At 50.3% G+C, this 20,822-nt stretch overlaps 1 protein-coding gene across 7 annotated transcripts in view; it reads right to left on the reverse strand.

Annotated features, from left to right (window-relative positions):
* NAP1L4 (nucleosome assembly protein 1 like 4) overlaps positions 1-19,532 on the reverse strand; it is a 37,846-nt gene extending 18,314 nt beyond the window's left edge. For 2 of the 7 annotated variants that reach the window (XM_081063265.1, XM_081063270.1), the window contains exons 1-8: positions 19,192-19,257; positions 18,128-18,245; positions 12,321-12,464; positions 7,088-7,118; positions 6,185-6,243; positions 3,642-3,741; positions 1,364-1,505; positions 1,073-1,159 (exon numbers count right to left, since the gene is read on the reverse strand). In XM_081063265.1, coding sequence (XP_080919391.1) covers positions 1,073-1,159; positions 1,364-1,505; positions 3,642-3,741; positions 6,185-6,243; positions 7,088-7,101 — 402 coding nt within the window. In that variant the 5' untranslated portion in view covers positions 7,102-7,118; positions 12,321-12,464; positions 18,128-18,245; positions 19,192-19,257. Of the gene's footprint in view, positions 1-1,072; positions 1,160-1,363; positions 1,506-3,641; positions 3,742-6,184; positions 6,244-7,087; positions 7,119-12,320; positions 12,465-18,127; positions 18,246-18,499; positions 18,937-19,124; positions 19,301-19,413 lie in introns of those variants that run through there. The other 5 variants (XM_081063266.1, XM_081063267.1, XM_081063264.1 and 2 more) reach the window with 5 other exon arrangements.
* Between the last annotated feature and the right edge of the window lie 1,290 nt (positions 19,533-20,822).

Here is a 20,822-nt window from a genome sequence, read left to right on the forward strand (position 1 = left end):
GACAGGATTTCTCATTGGGGCAAAGGCTAAAGAGGTGGTCCAATCACCCACCAGCACATGCAGCTCCAGTGTCTTCAGCAACAAGAAACTGCCCTGTTCCCGTACGTCCAACGCTAAGGAGATGTTTCTAAATGTCAGACAGAGGCATCGTGCACCAGGGTGGTGACCAGAAAGCTACGCAGCAACGGGGAAACATCAGGCCCCGGGGAGGGAGGGAGGTTAAACACAGCAACGCTCGGAGCCAGGGAATGTGTGCTGCTACGTCCCAGGGGACCCTATGAGGGGCTTTGGAATGAACAGAGGCAGGTTTTCTTGAGCAGTAAGACACTCACTCACTCACTACTATACTGATCCACAGACACAGCTTGAGCTAGGCCAGCTTCTGCATTATTTTTAAAAGAGCAAAAACATGAACCAAAACTCACATATGCTTAAAAAAAAATTCCCTAAAAGTAAGTATTACAGGGTAGAAGCTACTTTTCTAAACAAAATCAGGCCGACAGTTAACCTGCGGCACGTCGGGCTACTCCATGGCACTGGAATAGGACCCCGTCACCAGAAAAAGGCTGTGAGCAGGTGACAGACAGGGCAGGGCAGCAGGAAGACGCGCAACGTACTGACGCAAAGCGCGGGAGGCCCTCAGGCGGCTTTGTTGTGGCTGCTGCCCCCCCCCCTCGCAGGATGGCGTTTCCAACGCGCCCTCCGCACCACAACCCCCACTTCCCAGGGACCGCTGACACAGGTGGCGTCTCCCCGCAGGGCTTCGCGTTCGCCCGAGGAAGACTTCTGCGGATGCTTTCACCTCTCCCATCCGATCCCAGCCCACCACACCCTGTGCGGAGTCGCCGCAGGTGCCTGAGCGGGAGGGAGACCGTCTGGATCACGGGAACTGACAGCGCCAGCTCAGACGCCAGGCCTGCAGGCCGCTGCTCAGTATTCACTCAGAAAGAGGTCTAAACACCCCAACTACGGGCGAAACAGCACCTGCTAAAGACCCTTAAGAAGGAGGTTCCTTCTTCCCACAGGGTTAAAACAGAACCCAAGTCCACTCATTAAAACAACAACAACTTACAGCCAATTTATCGTCCTCTTCGTTCTCACTGTGCCACTCCGATTCGGCATCTGTCGGTTCCACGTCACCAGTGACAAACTCCCTTCTCTAAGTGAGAACAAGACCTTCGAGTTAGGAGACTTATTCGGAAAGTCAAGAGTTAAGCTAATGAGTGTGGAAAGAATGTTATGAAAGGACTGCCAACTGGACGCTCCCGTAACTGGTCCTGAGAGTCTGAGTGTTGGGGCCTGAAGAGCAGCCGCCAGTGACGCACGGGCACACCTGGGCGTGCCGGCAAGGAGCAGAGCCCACCTTGTCAAACAGAGGCTGGTACAGCGCCGCGTACTTCCGCTCCAGGCCGTGGACCTCCTCGTAGAACTTGGCTTCTATGTGAGCACACTTCACCTGGAGCTGTTTCAGGGCATTGATTCTTCTCTTCACTGCTTTAGGTAAACTAAGAGACGGAGCAGAAATAAAATTGCCACATGCCTACGAAATCAAGGGGACATCTTCCTGACTTTATTAAAACAAACTTAGGCTTTTACAATCAACCTCCTTACTATGAAAAAGAGCTAAAAATCATTAAGGAAAAGGACAAACATCCCAATAGAGAGAAAAAGGGGAGGGGAGGAAGCCGAAAAGGTAATTCACAAATGAAAATACAAATCATCAAACATGGAAGAAAACATACAATCTCACAAAATATCCAAAAGAACATAAATGAGAAGAACTCCTGCGTCTTCCTTACAAATTAGCAGTTTAAAAAACCCACCTCCCAGGTTTGATGAGGCTGAGGAAGGGCAAAGTAGCACTGACACCCATCTTTCTTAGGGCGTCAAGAACCGTGAAAACGTTCTTTAGATCCAGTAATTCTACTTCTAAGAATCTATTGTAAGGAAACAACCAAATATTTGTGTGCTGAAATGTCCACTCATGCATTCCTCGTAAAAGCGGAGACCTGGAAGCAGCGTCACGTTGAACAGAGCTAAGGCCGGCCTGTCCACAACCACGTGCCAGGAGCGTGTGTCACAGAAGTGCTCCCACCCACACGCCGAGGGGGTCCGGTAACAGATGGGGGTCTGTTTCCTTCTAGTCAGAGAACTAGGAGCTTCTTTGCCTTCTGATACTTTTCAATACGCTAAAAATATTTTAATTTTTATGTATTACTTTTCTAAATCAGAAGAAAACCAACGTCCCAGCCCGTCACAGTGATGTTTGCCCTGAAGTCCTTGGTCACAGCGCAGAAGGCAGCCTACTGCTGGGCCTCGACTGCTGGGCCTCGTCACAGGCCTACGCCGGCCCCGGGTGGGCCCGGGTCCTGCCCTAGAGGGCTCCCCCCAACCTGGCCCTCGTCGCAGCACTTTAGTGACCGTCCAACAATGCACAGCAGGGTACCTGGCAGCGCCCACACACAGGACTGTTTAGAAAGTGCTGGGGACATGGGGACAGCCTCGAATCAGAGGACCCGCCCTGGGTCCCTTCAACCCCAGGGTCCCTCAGGATGAAGCCCCTTCCTTCACCCAAGACCCCCAATGCAGTTACCTGCCTAGGACTATCTGCCAGGAGGAGAAAGCAGACACAGCAGAGCAAGAACCAAACAAAGGCAGACATACTTAGCATCTGCACTGCTTTTCTGCATTAATTACTCAATCTGAAATTATTTTTTTACCTTTCCAATCTTCCTAAGGGAGTGAAAATAACAAAGGACTCTAAGCAAACCGGACCGATGTCCTCCCAGCTGCCCTCCGGTCAGTCAGTCACTACACACTGCTGTCCCCACGTGTGCAGGACGCCCACAAAAGCTCGTTCCCACTCGGAATGCCACCCCATCACCCCGTTTCTGAGGCCAGAAAACTAGAAACCATGGCTCACCTTCAACTCTGCTGCCACCCAGCATTACTACCCTCCACTGGCTGAGTTTGCAAACATCCCACGAAACCTCCCCGTGCAGTCACCTCCCAGAGAACCCTCCACATGGGAGAAGCACACCCCAAGAGTCTCCTCCCCATGACAGCAGCCTCGGAGCACACAAGTGCTTCGTGGGGGGACCATGTAGAGGGTGGGGCGATCTGAGCCTAAGGCCTGAGCTGACAGGCGGAAGCCCAGCAGCAGCTCGTGCCCCGAGAAGAGCTGTCCCAGGAGCACAAGGTGGGCGTCCTTACTGTTCTTGCCACGCAATACACCCGGACACAGAGCTGCTCTGCAAACGCACAGGTTTGGGTGTCGCAGGCGCACGCAGGGAGGTCAGGGAGGAGTGGCTCTCTCAGCCCCCTAGTAGCCGTGAGGAGAGAAAGCACGCTGCCCTCTGCCTGGCAGGGCCTCCCCATCCCGCCTGACTCACGGGCCTGTAAGGTCCTCTGAAACGGCCCCCGGAGGGCACTCAGCTCTCGCGCACCCGCGAACGCCACAGGCTGCGTTTTCCACTGTCCCTCTCCAGACTGAACCCACTCACTTTCTGGAGACCCTGGCGCCGGCTCTCGGCGGGCAGCGTGCGCTGAATGGAAGCGCACTTATCCCTACCCTAAGGAGCAGGGACGCCGCTTCTTCCTGGTTTCCCCGCGGTACCAAGTCTCACGCATGCCATACTCACGTCTCAATGTAGCTGGAAGGAGTGTGGGAGACGCTGTCAAGCCGCTCCTGCAAGGCTGCCAGGACCTGCGGGTTCTGCATCGCCTGATCTGTGAGCTTTTCTGTGAGGGGTTGGAAACAGGGCCAAACAATGTCGAATGTGCCGCCAACAGAGGAGCCCAACGTCTGCAACCCCCACCACGTGTCTGCTTAGCCTGGCTTAGCTACCTAATTCCTAAATATATCGAGTGGCTTCTTAAAAGCATCTGCTTCGAAATCACTTAAAATGGATTTTAAAGGCAATTGAAACTCTGTGTTCATCACCTGGGTGGGAGAGAAACTCTACCGAAGGGCACACCTAGCGATTTCCAGTTCTCACCTGGGCTGTTCAAGCCCCCACCTCCCACTCAGGACACGGTCACTTCCAAAGTTCAAGCGGCTTATGCCCTGTCACCTCGCCTTCTCTCCCCAGTGCTGTGGTCGGGCCCAGACGCTGAGGACAGAGCTGAGCTGACTGTTCCTTGGAGATGAGCGCCCACTGGAGCCCCAGCTCGCAGCCAGGGAAGGCCTGACTGTCACCAGTACCCTGGCGGCCAGGCTTCCAGCTGTCGTTTGGCTCCTCCTTCGCCTACAATGTCCTCTGGCCCAACCTCCCACCCCACCACAGGCGTGTCCTGACTGTCCCCTCCCAAGTCACTTGCCTTCACATCTCCCTTGCTGACATCACTTCCCAATGAGCAAACAAGGCAGCTCGAGGCAGTGAGCACGTGACCGCGCAGTGGCCCATCACCCAGCTCATAGCAGCGTCAGTGTCCACTGCACAGTCCCTTACTGACTGTACAGAAAGCCAAGCTTAGCACCCTCGCCTGACTTAAAAGGTGATCCACACCTGGGAGTTCTCCCCAACATTTCATAAGAACGTGACGTGGGCGAGCACAGTACACTGAGCAGGCACTCAATTTTCACTACCAACCACTAACAAGCACTGTTTAATGTACGTAACTGCACAAAGAACATGTCCTCTCGCTCTGGACACTGAAGGGCCTGGAAACAGGGACCCCTGGCATCTACACTAGTTTTTAACTAGTAGCTTTTAACTCTCTCTCTCACTAAAAACACAGGGCCCCTTGGATAAATGATAGGGTCCAGGTCTGGGGCAAGGACAGTTCAAGGAAACATGAAACATCACTTGTGCCATAAAGCTACTCAAAGAAAAACAAAAAAACAACACTGACGGGACACAGCAAAAGGGCACAGAAGCCAGCTTGAAGGGACCCCCACTGGCCAAGTGGGACAATTTATACACCAGAAAGGATGAAGATGGCAATCGATAAAACACTGAAGGAAAGACTGAGCCACGTGTCTGGAGTGACACTAAGGGGGAGGGGGCCCTCTTTAACGGCGGTGGTGTGTTGGACTAGCAGAATTAGACAACACCAGTGTCGGTCAAATAGATGGTGATGGAAGGAGAACTGACTCTGGGTGGTGAACACACAGTGGGATTTATAGATGATGTAATACAGAATTGTACACCTGAAATCTATGTAATTTCACTAACAATTGTCACCCCAATAAATTAAAAAATTTTTTAAAAAAAAGTAAAAAAAGAAAACACCAGTGTCGTTACTGACTCCGCAAGGATCATCAATGGCTGCTGAAACCCTACGGGAGTCTCACGGAGGGCAGGCTATCCACGGGGGACCCAACAGACTACTTAGAAGCAGGCTCTGTGTGAGGGAGACGCCGGGCAGGCACTGTCTTCACCAGGTCAGCAATGTGGGCCTACTGCACTTCCCCGTGCAGCACGTCACCTGGCGGTCGCCTGGCAGTCAGGCCAAAATGGGAGCCCTGATCTAATGAGGAGGACACCACTAGACCAACCCCGCGTGGGCATTTTACAGCTGGGCACACCACCTGCTGGCTGGTGTGCCACTGCATGGAAGGGACAGAGGGTACGGGGACAGCCCTACAACAGAGGCACAACTAAGTGCAACACATGAGCCGTGGCTGGTCCAGATCTGGCTGTGGGGTGACACGACCGTGCGTTAGCTAATATGTCTGGTTGTGGTAACGGCGTTGTGGTTATGAGAATTCATTCCAGTCTTTAGGAAACTTACATTGAATTGTTTTAGGGGTTTTAGCCAGTATATCCACAACTTACTTTCAAAAGTTCAGGGGAGGAAAGTATAGACAGACTTGAAAATGGAGAGAAAAAAACACATCTACAAATTTATGGACAAATACGGCTATCTGGGATCTGCTTTGGAACAACTGGGAAGAGAAGTAAGGCACAGATGAGAAAAGACTGGCCATTAATTAATCACTGGTGACGCTGAGCGCTGGCAGGTAGACAACATTGTACTATATTCACTTTACTTCTGAAGCCTGAATTTCCTAGAATAAAAAGTTTTAAAACAAAGTACTGATTTTCATTTTAATTACTCTAACTTTTCCTGAGACGTTTGCATAACCTTTTACTTGTATTTCTATAACGAACGGTTCACGAGACTCCCGCACTGCTGCTAACTCTCCAACTGTTACCTTTTCCATGTGCACTGAACTGACCTGTGGGAGATGCATTTTTAGCAGCTTCCAAGGAATCCGAAGGAACTCCATCTGAAAAACTAGAACATGTGTAAGAAAGTATTACTATAAAGAAAGTTCCAAAGATACACAGCACAAGCGCATTTTTCTTATTTATCCAATTAGGTGTCTCAACAGTGACTTCAGATTTGGGTGGAAGAGAACTATGGAAACACGTGTTCTATACAAGATACTGTTTTGTTAAAAACAAACTCTACCACTTAACATCCCCCCCGCTCCCTCCCCCTACAACTTCTGATTTCCAATCCTGGCCAAGGCTTTTTAACTTTCCTTAAAAAAAAAAAATCTGCTCCCTGCTCTCAAACCAACCCCACTAAGCCACCGACAAGCATGTCATGGTTTGGACAATTGCTCCAGAGATCCAAGAAAAGCCACGGTCCCCAGCTGTGAGGACACAGTACCAGCGGCTCTGTAAGCCACACAAAGCCTCTAAAAATAACTAAACCCACAAAAATAGGCCTACCATTTTTCAAACATGTCTGGACACAAGTCCCTCACCAAAAATAAACCACAGAAAATACCACACACAACCCAACGTGACCTCAAGATGACCCACAAAATAGAATCTTTCATATGACCACAGAAGGCTACAGAATGTTAGGCCCTCGTCAATCAGTCACATGACCTCACCTGGGAGTGTTAAAGCCAGAAGAGCAAACTCATCCCTTCCCACAAATGGTTTTAAATATCAACGTGAGACCCATTTCACATTGGAAGCAATTTCTTTATGGGCTCAAATACACGTATGCAGGGCAAAAAGAAAGCCACGCGCTGGAGGGAGCTGCTCACGATGCTGACTAACGTGGCTTGGCGCTTGCTCAACTACAATTTAAACTCGAAGAAACAAAGTCCATTTGGGCTTACCTGTTATCTGCCATCTGAATGTTCTTATCTCCTACAAATTAAAGAAAAGTTGCAACAATTAACATTACTAAACACACCCAAACAAAAACTGTCAAATGTACTTTTACCAGCATTGTCTACAGCAAGGGTGTCCAAACTTTTTCCAACGTTTTTCACCAAGAGCCACATGCGGTAAAATACACAAACAGCCGGGCCACTCACTCGAGGTGAAGTACGTATTGCCTCACCTGGTTTATTTAAGTAAATTAAATATATTTTTGGAATCTGCTGCGGGCCAATTAAAAATGGATTGCAGGCCGCAGTTGGCCCGCGGGGGGCAGCAGTTTGGACACCCCGGGTCTACAGGGATGAGGTTTTCCTAGGAGGGAACTTTTGGGGGCAGTGGTGGAAATGTCCTTGATTTTGAATGGGATGTTGGTCACCTGGACCTACACACTTGTCAAAATCAAAACATACACTTAAGATCTGTATATTTCAGTGTGTGCACATTTGGCTCATAAAAATTTCACTTGTTGCTACTAAAATGACCAGACTTCAAAATAATAATCATTTCTAACCTGCCTTATCGGCATTAAGTTCTAGCAACAGGAACACAGGTACAGATTTACGCGAGGCCAATGACGTGAGAGCGACGCAAAGCCTTCACTGGTGTGCAGTTCACACTGTGCGCTTACTTCCACTGAAGACAGCATTTGAGTCAAGACATGGAACACGTGGCACTCCGTACAATCCCACTTTTACAAGACAGGTTAAAATTTAAAAGTCTGTCTCCAGATTAGGTGACGTACACCTATAAATATTAAAGGTGGGTTCTAAAAAGTTTGCTCCTTAACCCTATCTAAATGCGGAGTGCTTACATGAAAAACAGAGGCATGGGGAAGTTCCTTAATCTTAGGTGGTGTCTCGCATGTAGGTACCTGAGCAAAGTCTAAACCCCTCAATCACAATGCTTTAGCGTAAAACAGAACAGAAAAACGTATTCACTACTCCAATGGCTGGCCACGCGCGCACTGCTGTACCGGTTGGTCACCCACGTGCAGCTAAGTTAGTGAAGGGTTTTAAAACCCCGCAAGAGGCCCCATCACCGCCGGCGGAGTCCAAAGTCCCTGCACAGAGAAACTGGGGTTCCTACACTTGCAGTTGTCTACCTCGCCACTCTTATTCCCAGCCCATGCTCATGTGCGGCTTGTGACACGCACACCGCTGCAAACCCCGCATCCCTGAGCTGGTCTGCAAAGTAACACCTGCTGGCAACATTGTTGGTGCTAATGCACTTACTGTCACCAGCTGCCAAACACTGGGTTTTCCCCTATATCTTTGCTCACATCTCTCTGAGTCTTAGTTTGTACGGCCTGCCCTCCCCGAGTTTTTCTTTACTCATGAAGAGTGGGACTGCAACAGGATGGCTGAGGCACAGGTCCACAAGGACCTTCCACCTGCTGCCAAGCTGCTTCCACACTGATCCCAATGACAGCCTGGCCACACGCAGTCACAGCTGTCCACGGTCTAACAAATACACCCACAGTCACTTCCGTGGACTGGAACAAACCTGCTCTCTCCTGAGGCCACTGCTGTCATTGCCAGGTTAAAGGACAGACACCAGATTTCTGGGCCCGATCAGTAACAACCAAGCCACACCCCTAATGCCAACACCCCTAACTAGCAAGGGACTCCCTACATTTTATACCACACCAACTACCAGGGAGAGGCACCCCCGTGTATTAAGAGGGCAGGGAAGGGTGAAGCACCTCAGCCATGGCCAATGGCTAGTAAGATGTGGACGTGGGTTTCTGTCAACCTAACAGGAGGTAAATTGAGGCGAGCTCAAGTTCCCAGAAATCGAGTTTATTCGGGAACTGCAGAGGATGTGCAATTCAGGACACCCAGACCGCAGCGAGCTACTGAGGAGCCCGGTAAAGGTTTGGGATGGGCTGCTTCTACGGGCAGAGTGCAGAAGAACCCAAGCAGGGGCCACGCGGCAGGGTCACTCGCTCGTAGACGGAAGAGATTAAGTCCTGATCTCCTGCAAATCAAACACTTACAAGACGTCAGTCTCACACCTTTCAGAAGGTGCATGTGTGAGCTTCTCCACTTCATACCCTTCGTTTCGTTTTAGATTAAATCTTCTCACATCCCCCTTCTGCTCAAGGCCTTCTGCAGAGAGCATCGCCGATCAACCTTCCTGTAATGGGGATCTTGCTTAGTCATATGCGTCCCTGGGACCTGAGGACCATCCTCAGATGTCCTGCCCCACGTAGCGAAACGGCACGCCACCACGAGGCCTCATTTGAACAACAAAAGGACCAAGAAATGGGGAATCTATGTCATGTTCTTCATGGTCAGCTGAGCTTCAGGGTAAGCCTTGGAAAGGAAAAGAACTTGATTCTGCACGTGCACCTGGGAGGAAGACGCGTGCCTACTGACACAGACAGGACGCCTTTAGTGAGGATTACACCCAGGCCAGAAGTCCAATTACAGCTGCTGACACTTTTCAACCAGTCCCAGCTGCCTATGTTTAAAAGTTCCAAAATGTCCCAGGTTCTGGGGGCTTGACCTACTTCAATTAACAGTTTCCTAATATCTGTCATTACCTGTAGTTCTTGTGTGATTTCCCCAATCTGTTAACATAAAAACAGCCTCCTTCCCCACGCAGGGCACAAGCTCCTTGTTGCTGGGCAGGGAGGCCGTTTGCTAAGACTTCTCCCCCGAGGCTGTCTGTCTGGGGCTGAGATTCAGAAGCTCCACCAGCAGCACTGAAGGTGTGGCCACGACTATGAAGACTCGGAACTGCCGCTTCGGGTTCCGCTGCCCCCCACAGGGAAAGGCTCCGGTGAAGGCACGTGCAAATCCCTTCCCACCTGCCGTGGGGTGGCTGTGGGTGCCCACCCAAGGTTGGACCCACCCTAGCTTTCAAGTTGGCAGGAGAAAGGGCCCCGACGGGCTGTGTACATGGTGGAAAGGTCTTTCCTGACCTCAGCATCAGGAGGGATGGCGACGACTCCACATCCTTTCCACGCGAGGGGGAGTGTGGAGTATACATTTCTTCCACATAGAGAGAAAGAACCGGTGTCTTCTAAATACAACGTGTAAGCGGGCCCTTTTGCCCAGACTCTTTCTCATGATTAAAAACAGACATTTACACACAACACGTGAGACTTGGCGTTCGTGTGGTGGGAACGGTTAGGAGAGCACCTTCAATTGTGAAGTATGTGGAGTAGTGGGTGAAGATGGTTGTCGCGGGTGAGGTTCTGAGGGAGCCCCGGGCATTTCCCAGGGAGAAGGCAGGCTGAAGGAAGTTCCACCATCCGCGGCTTTCTGACCAGTCCCAGGAGGTACTGCTGCAGTTTCCATGACCCCACCAGAGAAAGCCACCTGCCAAACCCTAATGGCCCGTTGGGTAAATTAAAATGTCTTGGGGGGTGGTGGTGGTGGTGCAAACAGGCTTCCCTGGGTTGGATTTCAGACAGTTTGGAACGAGCAAGATAAGCACTTTCTGTGGCCTTGCTGATGTTTCCCACCAATACCGATCCATAAATGTTACTGTTTTCTTAGTGGATCAATAGTTTCATTTGTGTTCAGGCGTCAATAAGGAAATTTTAGATTTCCTGGCAGGACTGGCTTATTACTGGGTCCAAAGCAGAGCCCCCTTTCTTTGGGCTACCAACAACAGCCTTTAGGTTTCCAATTCCGCTTTCTTTCAGAGGCCAGCTGGGGTCCCGCGCTGGTTATTCCCTCAGGTGCTCGCTAGGGGGAGTCGCAGCCTTCTGCAGCACGACAGTTTGGGTCTATGGAGCACATGAGGATGGCGTTTTCTGCAGCGGTATCAGCAAGGTGGTTTCTTCTGGCTTCCAGATTTTTTGCAGTGATGATACGAAAGGATGGATTTACTGTGGTGCCTCCATCTACTGGAGTTGGAGAGTCAAAATCTTGGTTGTCTCTTTTTTGGTGTCATCTTCTGGGGGAGGAGTCAATTGATCGGCTGGACTGACAAGGTCAGGGTGGAAACCATCTCTTATTCCGTACAGGTTCTTTTGACTAACTGGGTAAGTCCTTGTTTAAGCCATTTACAAGTCGAAAGCTACCTGGGTGGATTCAACATCTACTACGAAAGCCTGGAATTTCCTTAGAAACAAACGAACAACAACAAAACCAGCCTGGAGTCTGCTTCCAGTCAGGACACAGTCAGCGGGCTTTGGGGCCTGAATCTTATCCCAGACCACGGGTGTGGGTCTAGGGCGGCTTCATGCAGACTTTTGGCTGTAGTGTGTGCCACGTGGTCATATAAAAAGCTGGTGGTGGGTTTAGTTGAAACCCTGGAAGTGGTGCAGTTTTCCCAACCGGCAGTTCTAATCCAGCGCGGGAAGTGATCTCCAGTAAGTGTGCGGACTGACTGACAGACCGGAGGCCGGGCTGGTTGGTGAGTCACACGTGTGAATTTCTCAGCGAAGCTACGGGAGCCTGTTACTTTGGGAAAGTCCTTCAGTACAGCCCTGAGCTCGGCTCCTGTACTGAGCGGAGGAAGTTTGGGGTGGTTTAGCAGGATCGTCACAAGGCCTAATTTTGAAAGTGACACTTTCAATGAGCCTGGCTGGTGGTTTCAGAGACAGGAAAGAAAGGAAGTTCAGATAGAGGGGAGGAGTAGCAGGCGGCCATGAGGGCCTGGAGGAGTGAAGCCGTGGGGTGGGAGGAACCTCAGCCAGCACCAAGAGGCCTCTGCAGGTTTGTTTTACCACCTTTACTTGTATATTTGCTTCAGTCCATTTGGGAACAGTACTTCGTAAGGAGGTAATTTTAGAATCCTGAACCTGTTTAGAAGCTTCCAGTTACCAATTAAAATAAATATCCCATTTGGATGATTTAATCTTGCATTCTTCTTAGTTCTAAATGCTGAAAGAGATCTGTCCATTTAGTAACCAACGTGCATGAGGAAGGACAGTTTTTTTTTTTTTTAACATAAACTGGCTGGGCTTTCTGAGGTGGGGCCACCCTTACAACACTGAGGGGACTGGAGTCCCATTACTGAATCCAGAACAAAAGGTACAGCTGCCCTTGAACGATGCAGCATTTAGGGGCGCCAACTACCCACACAGTCAAAAATCCACGTATAACCTAAGCCAGCCCTCTGTACCCATGGACTCCCAACTGCAGATAGAAAATACAGTTGACCCTTGAATAACACAGGTTTAAATGGTGCTGGTCAAACCTGTCTCGGTCAGGGGTCAACTGTACTCACCAGAAGGACAACCTGTCCCTATCCAGATCCGGAATGCAGTCGGGGAGCTCAAGATCGAAGGGGCACCTCACTCAATCCTGAGGGTCGTCGTTCCTTGGTGCTTGTTGCTTTCGGATCCCACTTCTGACACCATGTAACGCCAACCTAAAAGAAAGGAGGTAAACTGAGGTGAGCTTGAGTTCCCCAAAATCGAGTTTATTCGGGAACTGCAGAGGAACTGGAATTCGGGACACCCAGACCGCATCGAGCTACTGGAGAGTCCGCTGGAGGTTTGGGACGGGCTGCTTCTACGGGCAGAGTGCAGAAGAACCCAAGCAGGGGCCACGCGCGGCAGGGTCACTAGCTCGTAGATGGGGAGAGATTAAGTTCTGCTCTTCCGCAAATCAAGCACTTACAAGACGTCAGTCTGTCTTTACGTGTCAGTTTTCTGAGGGCACACGTGTGCGATTCTCCACTTCTATCCTTCATTCTGTTTTGGATTAGATCCTCTCACATGTCCAACCCAGACCCTCCTGACCTTTTCCTGCCAGCACCACCCACTTCACTTCCTGCTTCCACTTCCACGTGCTCAGCTCAACAGCCCAGTCGGTGTCAGGATCCTGCAGTTCCGCAGCATTTCCAAGAAATCCACTGTTTAGAAACAGTGTGAAACCACTCCTATCCTGTTCAATATGTAGTCCCAGGGCCTGAAACAGCGTCTGGCACAACAAAATCTCTGTTGAGCAAATAAACACCCTATTGCAAGACACAGACCAAAGGTTAGCCTTCCCATGTAATGACATCACTGCAACTTAATAAACCCCATCGATACGATCCACTGACTTTCCATCTATGCGAAGGCATGTGCCACTTAATCCTATTTTTGGCAACATGAGGGCAAAGCATTAAATTAAACCCAACACAAAATTCCCCAAATAAAAAAAGCCCAATCAAGGATAGAAAAACAAAATAATGAATTTAAGCATTGGGAATACAACAACAAGCCCAGAACTCAACATCTAGAACAAAGCAGACACACAATCAATAACCTGCTTTTGATCTGGAGTTGAATTCTATCTGTGATCTTAGTTTCAACTCCACAAACTAGAAAGTACCTCCCCGAGAGGCATCGTAAAGACAGAACTGCATGCGTAAAGTACCTAGTATGTGACCCATTCCAGGTCTCTTTCCACTTTAACCGCAACATGCTTATAGATCGTGTCTATGGCTTGATATGAAACCAACAAATCAAGTTAAACATTGTTCCCTTTAAGGAAAAATAATGGAGAGTGATGACATGTTATAAACAAGATGGAGTTCAATCAGTCAAGTTTCCTCGACATAATTTAATTTTGTTCAGCAATCCCTACTAAAGTTAAAATAGAGTTACAAGGAACTACTAAATTTGAGGTTTGAGAAATAAAATTGATTAAAATTGATTAAACTCAGCATGTCAGTATTTAAACACAAATATAACCTTCCATTTGTTTTAAATACTGACATGCTGAGTTTAATCAATTTTATGAAACCATCAGCAGGTTCTCCTACTTCTAAAAGGCAATTGAGTTAAAATGTGAAAGGGATATCAGGCAGGAGAATATTCTAAAATTTCAAAAGAACACAGTAGGTAGGGCAGGTTCCCTTCCAGGTTCAAAACCTTTCAGCCTACAATTCTAAATGTCACTGGCATGCAGATTTGCATGATTACAAAAATGAATGTTTTGCTTTTATTTATATGATACTTCACAATCGTGTTTATGGATTAAATTATTTTTACCCCAACTAATAAAACCTTTTATGGAGAAATTAATTTTATAGCAAATTATCCAACATAACTTCAAGTTCCTAATTTTAAACGGAAAACATTTAGTCTATAGCTAGAGTAATATTATTTCAAATCAGGCCACTTTTGAGAAAGAAGGTGTAAGCTGGGAAATATATCTGCCCTTCACGAAACTAAAATTTTTATACATTTATCATTCCTTAGTCGAGTCAAAGGGCCTCACTGTCTTCCCATGAGATAACTGAAGGATTAAAGTTAACTTACATGTAATCAGTGTCTGTAAGACTTTAAAATTTCATTATAATCTAGAAATCTTATTAAGTTAAGGTGCTAGTTAAATAAACCCTATAGCACAATCCGTTGGTTCACAGAAAAGCCTGAAGGATGGAGATCCCATCCTATCGGCCCTGGGGGACAGGCCCACATCCTCCAGGACCTCAGAAGGAACAGTCAGGACATCCAAATGTCTCCACCCACAAAACCTGGCCAATATGTGACGCCTTGGGACAGTCGTGATGTCACTTATGTTGCCCCATCAACAGATTCTTTACCCAGTCTATCACTACATTCCTTAGTAGCAGAAAATCATTGTGTGGGATCCAACACACCAGCAGGTAAGTGAAAACAAACCTAAAGTAAACAACCAAACAACTTTATGTAAGTTTTCAAACTCATGGTAAATGTGCTTGCTAATTAATCTGCAATGTCTTAGCAATTTAAGAAAAGGTGTCCAGGTCCTACACTCAGATAGTCTTGAAATTACGTTCAAAGTAATTTCGAATCATATGCAATGACTGATAATCTAATATAGGTATATAAACTTTTCTGGCATTTATCAAAACATTAAAAAAAACACATTCACACATGAACTAGAATAGGCAAGTAGCGCATCTAGGTGTTACTTACGGGGATCACTACTTTTGTGTATGTCTGAAACTACTTATCATGTTGTTAAAAAAGAACGTATGACTGATGCGTGTGTCTTCCCACTGAAGAACAAGCTGTACGAGGGCCGGGGCCTGTCCACCTGCTCGACACAGCCATCCCTGTACCCAGCCCAGGACCCGGCAGGACGCAGCCCAAGCACTCTGTGCTCGTTCTCTCCCTCACTGCAGCTGAGTGCCAGTGTTACCTGTACACGGCATGGCTTCAGGGACCCCGCGCACACCTTAGCTTCCCCCAAGCAGTTTCTGAAGATACCAGGCACGCAAGTCTGCTCACAAGATCTAACTGCCACCAGACAGGTGAGGACAGTCTTTTCAGAAACTCGCTAGAGACCAAGCCTTCAGCTTTCAGGAAGAAAGTAAACTATTTCCTTTCCTTAACCAAAACTCTATTTTTACTCAAGGCACAGTGTTTCTTCATTGCTACGGCTTCTATTTCCTCCTCTGCTCGCTTTTCTCTGCAATTCATTAGTATGTGACTGAGGAAGGCAAACATTTAAAAGTTCTTCTTAACCCTGTACTTGAAGATCTTGTCACCTTTCCGTTGAGTTTCCTCTCTCCACCCTGTGTAAAATCGTACCCCCACACCCCTATGCCTTCTCTCTACTTCTCAAAAACACCCACCACCATCTAACCTGTCCGTTCCCCACTGTGGGAACACATGAGAGAGGTCTGTCTGCGTCCTTCAGGGCGACATCCCCTTACCTAGAACTGGCAGGCAGAAGGTGCTCATGAATGAACCCATAAACAGATGCAAAGTACTGGAAAGTTACTGTGTGATAACTGCGTAAACGAGTAATGTTTCAAACTGTAACAACTGCATTCTTCTAACCTCTGCACATAAATATTTAAAGCGTACAGTTGATCTTCCTACCACAAAACTATGAAACAAAAATCATCTCATTTTATTTTGAACAGGCTTTTTTGGATAATAATAAAGTATACTATTAATAAATAAAAGTCCCGCAGACCCAGAATGGAAGCACATTGAGTTACAACAGCTGACAGGGCACATTTGTAAGAGGAAATTTAAGGCTACACAGTGGTCAAGATCAAAAGGAAAAGATCACAAAGCGATCTTTTGTAGTTTTCTTACTACAAAAATACCTGTCTCTCCTGTTACTAAATACTCATGAAACTCAAAATTCAATGGCAACCAAAGTAAAGCAGCCCTGTTGTCACCCGAAGAGGGCAGGGTAGAAAGCCAATGGCCACCAAATTAAAGAAATCTACGTCACCACAAATTATTTCTTAAAAGTTTCACGAAGTCAAAGACCCCATTCTTCACCTCCCACTAATAAGGGTTTCCCAGTTACCGTGTGCTCACGGGCAAATCTCACCATTGGAGTAATTTAGGGAGGCAAGTATCTGCTAAACTAGGAGATACCATGCAAAGTAAGCTAAGGCCAGAGGAGCCATTTCCTGCAATGATTCCCCATCAGCTACTTCCTACTTCTAAAATCATGCCAGTGGCAGAACTTTGGATGCCTAAATACATTTGAAAAACAAAAAAGTGGGCCGGCCCGGTGGCTCAGGTGGTTAGAGCTCCGTGCTCCTGACTCCAAAGGCTGCCGGTTCGATTCCCACATGGGCCAGTGGGCTCTTAACCACAAGGTTGTCAGTTCAACTCCTCGAGTCCCGCAAGGGATGATGGGCTGCGCTCCCTGCAACTAGTGACAGCAACTGGACCTGGAACTGAACGGCACCCTCCACAACTAAGATCCAAAGGACAACAGCTTGACTTGGAAAAAATCCTAGAAGTACACACTGTTCCCCAATAAAAGTACTGTTAAAAAAAAAAAAAAAAAAAAAAGAAAAACAAAAAAGTAAGCACTGCTTAAATAGTAATCCCGGACAAACTCCCAAGCTCCTCACTGCTGCCTTATTATTCAAGTACAGACTGCCAGTGGGAAGTATCAGCTTCGAGCTGTACCAGCTTTTGCCGATTTCACACAGCCCATGGCACCTAGAACTTTGGGAATTTCAATCACCCTCCTGCCCACAGATACTATTTCTTCCAAAACAAAAAGAAATTTAGATTCTCTGGCAAAATCTTTGCAAGTATAGCATGAGTTTATCAAAATGGTTTTAAAACATTTGAAAACTGCAGACAACAGAAAGGACGAAAAATAACTGAAAGTAAGTAATGCTGAGCTCTATTATGCCATTTATACATGTACATTTGAGGTCACCTCCTGCTGCTGCTAAAAGACTACCAACTGCTAAAAAGAAGAACAATGGCAAAGACTTCAATCCTAACCCCATCTGGTGTGAGAACTGCAGGTACAGGAACTGGTATGCTCTCAGCACCAAGTGGCTGTTAAAAACATTGACAGGTTCGTGGAAATAACACAGCCTAACTCTAAGCACTAATCTCTGTATAAAATTACGAACTACAGACAAAATCTCTAAACTCAAAACACCACAGAAGAATCTGATAATGTGAATGGTGAATTCACAGAGTACAATGCCTGAACATTTTTAGAGGACAACAATCTTAAATGTACCCTTCTCAGAATTTAGTTTACTGAGGTTACCAAAACAAAAATGATAAAATCAGTTACCACAAATAATTTCTCCAATCACTATTCTATACTTGTTCTGAAAAATAACAAAGTTCACAAAAGTGTTTAGATGTTATCTTATGACAGAGGCACAGATGACTGCAGATATTCTAAACCAGGGGTGTCCAAACTGGCCCACAATCCATTGTTAATTGGCCCAGCAGCAAATTCCAAAAATATATTTAGTTTAGTTAAAGAAACCAGGTGAGGCAATACGTACTTCACCTCCACGGAGTGGCCCGGCTGTTTGCGTATTTTACCGCATGTGGCCCTTGGTTGAAAAAAGTTTGGACGCCCCCGGTCTAAATCATAACACTGATCAAATGGGGGGGCAGTGAGGGGGGTAAAGGGGTGGCAGGAGACTGCAAACGTATGTGTGATAATCAGTATTTAAGACAGCACTATAGTGGTGAAATTACTGTTGTACAGAATCACAAATAATTATTTTGACTTATTCTCATCACATCATGAGAAGAGGCCTTAAAATTCTAATGAAAATGTCCCCAAGTAAACTTGGGAGTGTTACAATTCCTTTACCTGTTTTATCTATCAAATGAGTCCCTTTTGTCACTGTAATTTTTTAAGAAACTGAGTGTTGCAGTCGTATTTCTATGGACCACAAAAGGTCTCATCTTCAACGGATGCTTTCAAGTCTCTGAAAAAATAGGATAATTTAGTTCCAAAGATGAAAGAAAAAAGTTTCCTTGTCCCAAAACAAGTAAAACAAACTGAAAAACATTCATTTTCTGGGGTTCCTTTTTCCTGCCGATTCCACCGTAGTAAGCGAAGCACTACTGGACAACCGTAACCTTTAAACCATCGTCCTCTTCCCGAGGCCCCGACTTAATTTCTGGAATCCACCCCCTTTCCTCCGTCACCTTTACTATTCCCTGCACTAGTAACCGCTACCTGAAGTCTGAAATAACTTGCAGATTGTTTGCAGATTATCCTGTGGGACGACCGCCCACTCCGGCGGGACGTGCCGGCCGCTCAAACGCCCGCGAGCGGGAGCTCAGTGGGGCCCGCGCGGGGCGAGAACGAGCCCCCATTACGGCCCCCTCCACCCCCACGAAAGCAGCGAGGCCCAGAGGCACCGGCGCCCGCGCTCTGCCCGCGCTCTGCCCCGGCCCGGGCCTTCAGTCCCCCGAGCGGCCGGAAGGGAGGGGCAGCAGCCGCGCGGGGCCGGGAGGCGTCCCGTGTGCGGGCACAGCCGCGGGTCCCGGCGCGGGGACGAGGAGCGGCCTCAGCCTGCAGGGGCGACGCTCGCCCACGGCCTCTCTGCGGCCCCGACGGGCGGCACCCGCGGGCGGAGGGAAGCGAGGGCCCGGCCCCGACCAGCGCGTGTCCGGCGGAAGGGAGGCCGCCGTCGGTCACCGCCCCGCCCGCCGCCGCCCCGCCGTCGGGCGCCCGCGTCCTGGCCGCACTCAGAGCCTCCACGCCACAGGCTCCAGCAGCCGCGCGGCCGAGCCCGCCGCCCCGCCGGCCCGGGCGACGCCAGCCCCGAAGACAAAGGCCTGCGGCGGCCGGCGCTCACTCGGGAGGAGCCGGCGCGCCCCTCGGCCCTGCCCGCCACGCCGCGCGGGAACAAAGCGCCTCCTGACCTTCAGGGCGCGCCGAGGGCGGGCGCAGCGCGGAGGGACACCGCCGCCAGCCGCCTCCCCGCCGCCGGCCCGGCCTCCCCCGAGGCCCGCCGCCGCCGCCCCGGGCACTCGGGCCCCGCCCCTGCCGCCGCGGTTTCCCGAGATGGCGGCCCCGGCCTGCTCCCCGCACTCCCAGCCTGGCCCCCGGCCCCCGGCCCGGCCGGCCGCCCAGCACGCCGTTACCTGGCCGGGCACTCGCGTCCGCAACTCACGCCTCCTGCGGCAGTGGCGGCGGCACTGGCTGCGCTCGCTCCGCTCGCTCCTGGGATTGCGCCGCCGTAGCCGTCAACAACGTCGCCTCCCATTGGCCCAGCCTCCTGGCCCCGCCCTCCGCGAGCAAGACAGGCTGCGATTGGACTGACTCGGCGCAAGTCAACTACGCTTCGGCGCCGCCGGAGACGACCAATCAAAAGCTGCGCCGCGCTCAGACCCGCGGGCCGTATGCAAATAGTGTGACATCTGCGGCGGCGCGCACCCTCGCGCCGGCATTCCTTCCGCCTCTGTAAGGGGCGGGGCGCACGGAGGCCACGTGGAGGGCGTTCACCGGCCCAGCCCGCCACCGGTGCCACCGGTGCCACCGAGCCCCGTAGGGCCCTGCGGCCGCTCTCGTGCCCTCCTGGCCCCTGCAGGTCGGCGCCACCCCCAGTGACCCGCGCGTGGGCCCCGCTGGCCCCGGCGCCCCCTCCGCCTCCCCTCTCCGCCCCTCAAATCCGCCGGCTCTTCCTGCCTCCTGGGCGTCGCACGTGGGGTCCCCCTCACGTCCCCGCCGCCCGCCTCGCGCACACGCGGTCTCCGGGCAGCGCCAGGAGGACCCGGTGCGGCCCGGGGCTGGGGGCCGTGCGCGGAGGAAAGGACTGAGCTGACAACCACCGGGGGGTCACGTGGGCTGCGGAACCAGGTCCCCAGGCCCGGCTTCAGGCGCGACACGTGCACGCTCTCCCTGCGGCCGCGGGTGTCCATTCAGGCCGTTGTGTCAGGAGCTGCCTTTGGGGACACTGCTTTTGGAACCGTGTCCAGTGTGTAGCCCGCTGTTCTCGCCCCGGGACTAAGCGGGTGGCGGGCGGGTCCCGAGACCCCCGGGCGGGCCGCGAAGGACCAAAGGTGCAGGTGGCCGGGGCGCCCAGCCTCTGCTCCCGCGTGTCCGTGCTGGGAGCCTGCGCGCGACTCCCACTTGCGTCACTCGGATTTCTGACTTGTCTGTGATGGCCGCGCTTTACTGGTGGCCAGGGTGGGGCGGCGGTCAACACTATGGAAGACCAGAATGGGAGCACGTCGAAGTTTGAAGGGCGTTCCTCATCCTGTTTAATACAGGCTCAAATCCACCTGAGCACTGGGTCTGGCCCGCCTGGATGTCGCCGGGCCGGCGCAGGTGGCATCCAGCTGCGGGGCTCCCCCACCCCACCCGTGGTGGTCAGGAGGCTGCCCGGTGGGCAGGCAGCTGGGCCTGGGCCTTGGGGGGATCTAATACCAGGGACCAGCTGTGGGGGGGACCAGCTGTGGGGTGCGGCCTTTCCCTGCGTCACTTTGGTGAGTTGGGAAGGTGGGTGATGTCCACCCAAAGCCCCTCCATTTGTGACACTGTTGAGAATGCC

The sequence above is a fragment of the Rhinolophus hipposideros genome (assembly GCF_964194185.1).
Source record: "Rhinolophus hipposideros genome assembly, chromosome: 10".
Taxonomy (NCBI): Eukaryota; Metazoa; Chordata; class Mammalia; order Chiroptera; family Rhinolophidae; genus Rhinolophus; species Rhinolophus hipposideros.